This window comes from Typha angustifolia, chromosome 13 (assembly GCF_048772165.1).
Source record: "Typha angustifolia cultivar Huaian chromosome 13, ASM4877216v1, whole genome shotgun sequence".
In the NCBI taxonomy this organism is placed as follows: domain Eukaryota; kingdom Viridiplantae; phylum Streptophyta; class Magnoliopsida; order Poales; family Typhaceae; genus Typha; species Typha angustifolia.
The window spans coordinates 11,140,586-11,150,932 of record NC_133251.1 but is presented as its reverse complement, the minus strand read 5'-3'; the positions used below and the strand labels follow the sequence as shown (position 1 = coordinate 11,150,932).

Sequence of the window (10,347 nt, the reverse complement as noted above, 5' to 3'; positions counted from 1 at the left end):
CCAGAGTTTGATAAGTAAATATAGTAAGGTTGTGTTCTCTCATACTCATAGAGAGGGTAATAGAGCGGCGGATTAGTTAGGAAGGCTTGGGAGGAGAGTTGGTAATAGGTGTTGCTGGGGTACTGATACCTTATTACCGGAGGAGCTTGAGGCCATCCTTCGGTAAGATATAGCATTATAATTGGCCTTCCGGTGTAACATTTAGCTGTTTTCAGCTCATCAATCAAAAAAAAGCAAAAAGGATTGGGAGGTGACAGTTTATATTTTGCTCAATGAGGCTTTCCACTTCTTCCTACCAAGCTTCATTCACCGTCATGATTTTTCATTTTTCAAACAGCACTCATATAATGGGGTTAATATCAGTTAGTCAAAACATTAGAATATTAAATAAAAATTATAGTAAATAAATGAAAGATCGAGTTATAAAATCTTTAAAAACGGAGTGAATCATAAAATTAAATAGATAAAATAGAGTGTGATTTATAAAATTTTATAAACTAAAAGCTGATTTTTATATCCTATTTTATACACGTAGATCGAGTTTTTCTAAATACAGGTGTATCTGTACACTTCGTCTCTTTCGCGTAGAGCGTAGGCGCGTGTGAGACTGTGAGTGATACCGAGTGATGTGGTTAAAATGTAAGTAATCAGTAAAGATAAAAAATGAAAACTCAGATCCCTCACCAAATTGAAATCCCTAGTGCCTAAACCTTCCTTCATCCTCTTCGATTTTCTCGTGCGACGCCGGGAGTAGTGACGTCCACGGTCGCCGATGGCCGGGGACTCGACTGCTGCCGAAGGGATAACCCTTCGTCTTCCTGGTGCAGATCACTTTGTCTTCCTCCATTAGATCTCCAGTGCAGATCACTTCGTCTTCCTCGTTCTCTTTCTCGCCTCTCCTTTCAGAGCCGAAGGCTAGCTTCATCTCACTGCTCGAATCAAGGATTCAAAGGTTCTTCATTTTAACCCATTTATCTCTCTCTCCTCATTGCTCTCGTTCTCTAATTGTTAGCTCCTTTTCATACCCTTCTCGCCCTCTCTTTAGGTGTTAGCTCTGATTCCAAACGGGTTTTACTTTTCTTTTTTTTCTTTTTGGTTTATCTTCTGAATTATAGATCAGATGACATTGAGATGATTGTTCATTTGCCCCTAAAAGCTTCCTTAGATGGAATTGAGAGAAAGGTTAAATAGGACTAAGCTACTATCATGAAATAAAGTACAAGTTTTAAATTAACTTTGTAGAAATGCTACTGTCATGAAATAGTTTTGGTTAAAGAGACGCATTTGTCTGTTTTACCTTATCTTTTTGCCACTGTCATGAAATTAAACTTTTACATTTATACATAAACTAGTTTATTACTAATTATATATATATATATCTTTTTGCCACGTTCAAATCTTTTTTCCGTTTAATTTGTTTCCATCTTTTGTACAACTATGAAAAATTTTCATTTAAGGAAGATGATATTTTGATGCACGGATTAATTTGAATTTTGATCTAACTCTTTTAAATCGCTCTTTAAAGTTGGCCTCATTTATTCTTAAGTGGAAATTTTAAAGTTTCAACTTCCATCTGAAGATGATGCTCTATATTTTGCAAATGTATTGTCATATTCAAAAATTAATGCTAATAAATGGTGTTCAAATCCTGATTTTATTGGAATTTATTAATTTTCATGAAAGATGGAATCGCAACATTGGACTTTAATTTGAGATGGCATAGACAGGCTCAACCTTAAATACAGGGATTTTTAGTTTTTTACATAATTGCCACTAAGAATTTTCAAAATATCCTAATTACCACTACATTCTTCAAAATATCATAATAACCACTACATTTTTCAAAAACCATAATTGCCACCAAAATCATTGAATCCTTTAAGAAATGTCATTATGTTTAGTTTTTGGCAAAATATTATATAATATTCTTAATAGATGGTTGTTAATAACTTAATTTAATGAATATATATAAATGACTTTAATTTCCTTCTTTCTTGAAATTTAGAATGCAAAAAATTATCACTGAATCTTTTTGCTTACAAAAAACAGGTTTTCTTTTGTTAGACAATGATATTGGCTAAATTAGATAACTTTTGAACTATTTTAAGCAAATTATACAAGGAAATAGTCCTTTTTTAATCTAAGTTCAGTGTAATAGTGATTAAATAGATTTAAACTGAAGGGATACCATTTTTGATAGAGTTCAATGATTTTGATGACAATTATGATATTTTGAAGAATGTAGTGGCTATTATAATATCTTACAATTTTTAGTGACAATTATGTAAAAATCCCTTAAATAAATGATGCCAAGATCCTTTTTGTGTATCACAACTTACCCAAATTTAAATCTTGACTTCTAGTGCCAGAAAGCTTTGAGTTGCTAGTTTGTTCAAGAATTGGGTTGTTCACATTGATTCTATGTGTCACTTATATCTCACATTGTACTGCTTGGAGATTTTATTTTGTTCTTCTTGACAAGCTTGTTTGATTGGAATTGTATGTTGGTGTGACTTGATCTATGATGTTAATATTTGCAATGCCCCTTAAGAAGTAAAAAGGTAAAACTGAAATCTCATTGGGCAATGGACTACATTCAGTCATTCACTAAGGGACCATAGTTTATTCATTGTGTGTTACTAATACTTATGAGCGATAAAAATAACATACAAAATCAAGATGGTCTTGTAATTGGAATTATATATCGTTATATTGAAATCATGGTGAGATAGCTGTCCTTAAATAAACTAACCAATGTCAGGTTAGTCAAAAGTCAAAAATCTTCAAGATGAACCATAGTACCTAATTACCACCTTTCACCTTCACATAAACATGAATGCCTGTGCTAAGAATTCTGACAAAATCTTGGAGGATTTTGTGGAATTTTTAAGGTTAGGATAACAAAGATGGCACTTTTGTATTGACTATCATTTATGACAAATATCTAAATTGAAAATGGTTGGCAATCTGATTTTTACCAAAACTTAATGTTCATTATTAGAGAATAACAATTTGGGGATGAGTGTAAAGTTTGCATGTGGAATCTATTCGGTTAAGAGATGGCTGTTACTTATAAATTCAATTTACAATTTTCATTGGAGATAATTTTTAGGGATAAATACATTTTAGCCCTTTGTATTTTGGACAAAAATTATTTTCCTTCTTTAAACTTTGTTTTGTATCACTATGCTCTCTTAAACTTTTGACTAAACTACAAATACAAATGTCATTACAGAGATGACAAAATAACTTATATGCCCCTGATTTTGTCTAATAAATTTGTATTCAGAGAGAAAGTTCAAGGTGACTTAGTAATATAAAAATAAAAGTTCACGGGGTAAATTGATTTTTTTTCAAGATGGTGAATATTGTTAACTTTGGATGAAAAACCTAATAATTGCAATTTAGTCCAAAGTACAAGGAAATATAGTGAGACAAAGTTAAATTTAGGGGATTTTGGTAATCCGCTAACTTGAAAACATTCTATTTTGTTTTCTCATCCTTTCTATCTTTTCTTTAAAACTAGATTAGTGTTGCAAGTAGTCTTTCCTAGTTTTCTAAAGTAGTTGGAAAGCTTCATGTAGTGCATTCTTTACTCTCTCTTTAAGATCCTGTCAGCTGACAGGTCAAGTGATGCTTATGTTTTAAAGAAATAGTAAGAAATGATTGTTTTCTTGCCACATTTGTAGGAAAATGAAGTTGGGCTCAAAAAAAGGTTGGAAGTCCCTCATGCCTCTTCACTTGGGCCGGAAATCTGCCACCCGTTTTTGTATGTTTTCAAAGGTCCGTTCAGCCAGTGAAATAAGAGGAAATGCACCAGTTTATCTGAATGTATATGATTTGACACCCATGAATGGCTATGTGTATTGGGCAGGTCTTGGGATCTTTCATTCAGGTGTTGAAGGTACTGTTGATTGCCCTTACTTTGTTCAAGTTGACTCATTAATAAATGAGGTTCCATGCATATGTTGCCTATCTCAAAACTTGTTATTTTTTATGAAACACACTGCTCCCAATAGAATTTATTTTGTATATCAAACTAATTATTGTTCTTTCTGATTTCTGTTGATATTAGTTTTTATTTTGATCAATGATTATAACTGCAAGTTTTAAAGGGATTTCTTTTGTATAACTATTCTGGATGATACAAACTAGAGGGCTTGACCATGAAAGAACTAACTTTTCCTTCTTATTGCAAACACTCAATCTTAGCATACATGTGTCATCTTGGAACTCTGCCCATATGAGGACATGCACTACAGAATTTTTATTAAGCGTCCAAAGATAAATTGACGATATCTTATAAGATTCTATTTGTAGAAATGTTGACTCTAAGATGTTATTGTGTGATATGAATTATGAATTTGAAGGTCATACTAGATAATATCCTTCTCCTAGTAATATTACTGGGAATATGTAATGAATCACTTAACAAGATATAAGTGACATTATCTACTACTAGTAATATCAAATTTTGTTGCTATATAACTGATTCGAATAAATATATTGAGAATGCCCTTTGAATGAATGGGCATAGCCCAAAGGTTCTTAGTTTTATTGATTGCAGAATGAAATATTTAGAAATATATGTTCTTTGAATGAATGGGCATAGCCCAAAGGTTCTTAGTTTTGTTGATTGCAGAATGAAATATTTAGAAATATATGTTCTACAATTTGCAGTTTATGGCGTGGAATATGCATTTGGAGCACATGACTATTCCATGAGTGGGGTCTTTGAGGTCGAACCTCGTCAGTGTCCAGGCTTCAGGTTCAGGAAATCAATATTTATTGGTACTACGTGCTTAGACCCTATTCAAGTTAGAGAGTTCATGGAGCTTCAATCAGTTAACTACCACGGAGATGCTTATCATTTGATCACCAAGAACTGCAACCATTTCTGCAAGGATATCTGTTATAAACTGACAGGCAATTCAATTCCCAAATGGGTGAATCGGCTTGCCCGGATAGGTATGTACATCTTCTTACTGCTTTGCTCAGTAATAGGAGAATCTTTAACCTCATGCATTCTGGGTTACTTTTACTCTTGGTACTATGACACACGTATTGATCTTTCTTTGGTATATTTGGAAGTTGGAATATTGCTTAATTATCATGACCAGTATTACTGTCTCTATGCATTGTCAGCACAGAGAAGGAAAAGAAAAGGCAGCAATTATAACACAGTGGTATTTCATTCTTGCTCATAGTTTTATTTTCTGAATTTTACTGGATTTTGATTGTTGATGTATATTGTCTGATAATATGTTGGAGGAAATATGATCTCTAGTTTGACTAGATTTAGAGATATAGAAAATAAAATTTCATGTCAAAATCAAAAACCAAATCTTAATTGGATTACAAAAATTGAGTCATATTAGGTTCAAAAAAAACCAAATGGGAATCAAACTTGAAAACCGAAACCAAGTAGGAGATAAAAACTTAATACTACTATAACTAGAAAAATTGAACTTAAGTTGATGAGCAGAAAATCAAGTGAGACTAAAAAATCAAAAGTCGAATACAAATGGGAAAAGTAATATATGGCTGACACATCAAGACACGTTTTTTAAAAATGGAAAATCTTTCTTGCATAGAAAAAAATGAAAATCACTACCCACTCTAAAACTAATTGATCTTATTTCACCAAGTGATTAATACAAGGCGTACTTAGTGGTATGAGAGGTGCACTTACAGACACCCTCCAAAAATCAAAGTAAAAGGCTGCGAAATGCCTTTTAGTGGTAGGAGGCCCCTCAGATTCTTCTACAGCAATCAGAGAAGGGCATTGATTGGCCCTAATCATCACCAATTATAAGTTAGATCCATTTAGGCAGATCCTCTTATAAGTTGTGGACTGTCAATTAAGACAATCTGCTCAATCATCTTCTCCTATCGATCGTGGAGGTATATTCGCTGATCTTGGGCACATTGCAAGGAGTCATCATCTTCTCCATTCAAAGAGGCAAGAGCTCTTGACTGAGGTAAGCTCCCTATCTCTTTCTCTCCCTTTCCCTTTCCCTCTCTCTCCATTATCTCTCCCTACCATTGTTTTCTTATCATTGCCATCAGAATGACATGTGCCGAGTCGATTGTTGTTTGGCACAACACATATCGGCGGCAAGTGGATCCTTGACTTACATCATGGACATAAGTCAGACCAACAAATGAGGGAAGATTATATACTTGTGGTAAAGATGAGGAGAACAATCCCTATGATTAATGGTGCATAGGAAAATTTGGTAGAGTTTTTTATGGGTGAGATTGGATGACGACTTGGGGATAGTAGGGTGGGGAAGGAGAAGATAAGAGAAAGGCTTTTTAAATATTTCACTTTTTTCTCTTTTAAACTAAACAAAATATTCTATGTTGCAAGTCTATTAGTAAGGGGAGAGGAGGTGCGCCAACAAACATCCTCCAAAAATCAAGGTAATAGGTTGTGAAATACTTTTTAGTGGTGTTCTCGTATGGTATGAGACCCCTCAAACTCTTCCATAGTAGTTGGAGAAGGGCATTGATTTGCCATACCATCACCAATTATAAGTTAGATCCATTTAAGCATATCTTCTTATAAGTTGCGGATCGTCAATTAAGACAATTCGCTGAATCGTCTTCTCCGATCGATCGAGGAGGCATATTCTCCAATCCTAGGCACATTGCAAGGAGTCATCATCTTCTCCATTCGAAGAGGCGAGGGCTCTTGACTAAGGTAAGCTCCTTCTCTCTCTCCCCCTTTCTATCTCTCTCTAATATCTCTTCCCACCATCTTTTTGGTTTGGCAAATTTGCCATTAGCACATGTGCCTTGTCGATCATCGGCTAACAATAGCACATACTGGCAGCAAATGGAATTCTTGACTTACTTCATGGACCCAAGTCAGACCAACTAATGAGGGAAGATGATATACTAGTGGTAAAGAGAAGGAGATGATATGATCCGGGTTTGACGGAAACATTGGGCTCGATAAATCGAGTTTATTTATCTTTTAATTGGATCATATTTATGTAAACCCATAAATGCAAGTTTAGTTAAATCATTTAAGTCACTAAAGTAAGTTCAATTAAGTCATGTAAGCTTCTTAATTTGAGTTGTATAAGTTTTTATGACTAGTTTAAGGCAAGTCTTCATTTGAGTCGTATAAACTTTTAGGGTTAGTTCGAGTAGGACTCATTATACCCGACCTCTATATATAGATGAGCTAGGCTTCTTTGTTTAACAATCCAAGTATTGAGAAATAATTAGGTTTAGTTATTTTATTATTAATACATTTACCGTTTTATCGTAGTCGTTAATTCGTATTTATCTTCATAAGAGTAAATCGTAATTATAGAATCCTTCCAAGCATCCAAATCCTAGCCACTATCCTCCACCACGATCAACCCTACTTTACAACTGTCCACCATCAACCTTGGCTGCCTGCCACCCTCCTACGATTGCCGCAACGTTAAATATTTATCAATCTATCACAATCTGACATTCCTTCATTATTTTATTTATATTTTTTCATTTAATTTTTGAGTTAGGTGAAACTAAAACTATTAGAATCTTAACTTTCGAGACTACCACCATAAAAATTATGATAATTTTCTTACGTATAGATCGTTCTAGATCTAGTTTGTAATAGGAGAACAATCCCTATAATTAATGGTATAGAGGAAAATAAGGTAGAGGTTTTGATGGGTGAGATTGGATGACGACTTGGGAATAGTAGGGAGAGGAAGGAGAAGATAATATATAGGTATTTTAAATATTTCTTTTTTCAGAAGATAATAGAAAGCTATTTTAAATATTTCTTTTTTCTTTTTTCTTTTTTTAAACTAAACAAATATTCTATGTGCAAGTCTGTTAGTCTTCATTAGGTCCGACCTAGCACAAGCATTTTTTGGTGATTAAATGAAAAAGTGGTGGTGTCGATTTAAATAGATTCTTGTTCTTCATGTTCTTTATCAGACTAATTGCTGTCTTTATCTTTCCATGTCCACCCCCTTATGCTAGGCAAGTATGTAGTAGGAGTCAATTATAGCAGTACTTAAGGTTCTTCATCTCAGTTGACCCTCTTGCTAGGACTTGCACTACTACTCCCACAGGCAACACTTCCTTTAACATGGCCGAATCCAAATCAGCGGATCTATTCTTACATGTGTGGTTGTCTGTTAGTTTGCTTGCAATTCTTAGGTCTCCTTTTCATTTTCATTACTTTCCACATTGTCATGCCAACGAGTTCAATGTGTAGTAGATCTTAATGCTCCTTACGAATCATTTTAGTTTTTCTTTTCTATTTTTGTTGTTTTTATCCTTCATATTTATGTAGTCTCGCATCTGTAATCTAATTTCTTTGCTTACCTACGGTTATGGAACTACGTCGCCTCATCCCAGTCAAACATTTTTAAGTGGGTTACCACACTACTCATCTCCTTAACACAATAGAGGCATGTCTTCTATCTCAATCATTCCTGACTATCTTGTAATGGTGCCACCTAATATCATAATTGATGGGCTTCCTGTCTTTAGGAGTCATTACCAATCTATTAGTTCTATATGAATAAGTTCCAAACAATTAGATGATGGTACTAACTTGGTACTTGGTACTTGGTACTTGGTCACTGCATGCAAATGGGCACCAACTTGTGATAATAACTAATAACAATTGAAAAGGAGACTTGCATAATTTTTTTCCTCTCTTTCAGTTTACTTGTAAATTTCTAGTCGTCGAATTTGCGGAAGGTTATTTAATTTGCTGCCTCTCAGAGTTCATTGGAAATGATAGAGAAAGGCGAGGAGCACAACAGATGAAAAGAGGGGGCAGGGAGGGAGGTCGTGCTTTACTAGATGAAAAGTCCTGTGAGTCACGACGTAGGCCCTATGTAGTTTATTCGACTTGGATGCTAGGTTGATTTAAGCCATTTCAGGCGTTTCGACAGAAACAGTATAGGTTTACAAGTAGTTGGTTTTCAGGTACTTCTCTGGATCAGGTCTGGCCGAGGCCAATTCGTTTCAGCTGAAATTGGTTTGTTTTAGCCGATTTGATAAAACAGCCAATATGATCCATATGCATTGGTCCTTTTTTGAGTTGCCGATACCGATATCAGTACTTATATTCTTAATAATTTCTTCCCATAGACATGTGTTATATAATCGACGTTCAATGTTGATCCAATATCAATGGTCGAAATTCTCATCCTAATGGACGGTCGAAATTCTCATCCTAATGGACACTTCCCCACGTTTCATGTGATTGCATATGCTAGCCTTCAGAAATTGTTCACTACTGTACCATGTTGCCAAGTAGGAAGGAACAATTCTTACCATTACTTTGTGATTCAAAGAAGTGATAATATATAGACTTGCATTGTGATTTGGCTGAAGTGGGGAACCTGTGTGATATAGGGTTACAGATCTAGCTTTATCAAATCATCCTTAAGAATCTGGTTGGCTATGAGGTCCTTTTGGTAATTATAGTCTTATCTCTCATCTATTTATGGTAATTAGCCCACACTTGTTGTCTTGAATAACTCAAGTTAAATAAATGTTACATCATTTTTTCAGGCGCTGTCTGCAACTGCATTCTTCCTGAGGCCTTGAAGATTTCTGCTATTCACCAAGATCCAGACGACCATGCTGAAGATGGTGAGAAAAGAAGGTTGACAAGTGCTCTAAGCTGCTTTTCTTCAATCTCCATGCGCCAGAGGCCACTTTCAGCATCTTGTCTGTTCCTCCCCTCTCCCTTAAAAGGGTGCCTTTCATCATGGGAATTTAGAAGGTCCAGTTCCATTGCTTTGAAGGAGAGGTAAGTGGTTCATTGTCCTGCTGTTTATATCCCACCAATGGGCGGCAAGTGGGTTTGAGGCACTTCTTTTTTTTCACCGGAAAAGCTACAAACAAGTCTCAGGATGCAATTCAGAAGTAATAGCTTGCCAATATGCAGTATCCAAAAGATCCTCATTGAAAGGAAGCTATGGTAGGGTTTGTGCTGTTCTTGGTGTAAGTGCCCACAAAACTCGTATCTTTCTTTACGTGTAACTTTTGTTGATCGATGCAGTTATCGAGTTACTCTTCCGATGCTCTTCATTCCCTAAGATGTCAAATGCTTGATGAGTTTTCTCACGGTTTGCACTGATGTACCTCTCTGTCTTATGCTTTGTGGGCTCTGGATTATTTTCATGGAGTAGCAGGAACAGACACCTATTGTATTTAATCAGCTATTATTTGAAGTATTTTTTGAGTAGTTGTGAGTTGTGATCAAGTCTTGATGTCGATATATACTTTCATAGTGCATTCAGGAAGAGCATACAGAAAATATAACAAACTCCGGTGCTTAGATATATATTATTCTTCTACCTTCAAAAAAAA

At 34.9% G+C, this 10,347-nt stretch overlaps 1 protein-coding gene across 5 annotated transcripts; it reads left to right on the top strand.

Annotated features, from left to right (window-relative positions):
• The first annotated feature begins 658 nt into the window (after positions 1-658).
• LOC140774163 (deSI-like protein At4g17486) lies at positions 659-10,240 on the top strand. Of its 5 annotated transcripts, none has more exons than XM_073117044.1 (6): positions 659-952; positions 3,690-3,783; positions 3,875-3,904; positions 4,681-4,968; positions 9,544-9,784; positions 9,870-10,240. In XM_073117044.1, exons 4-6 carry the CDS (start codon positions 4,722-4,724, stop codon positions 10,015-10,017), a joined length of 636 nt encoding a protein of 211 aa, XP_072973145.1. In that variant the 5' UTR covers positions 659-952; positions 3,690-3,783; positions 3,875-3,904; positions 4,681-4,721; the 3' UTR covers positions 10,018-10,240. The 5 variants fall into 5 exon arrangements, 4 of the variants coding, with proteins under 4 accessions (XP_072973145.1, XP_072973142.1, XP_072973141.1 ...); XM_073117041.1 differs by having other exon boundaries at positions 660-952; positions 3,690-3,904; positions 9,870-9,955; positions 10,037-10,240; XM_073117040.1 differs by having other exon boundaries at positions 660-952; positions 3,690-3,904.
• The last annotated feature ends 107 nt before the right edge of the window (positions 10,241-10,347 follow it).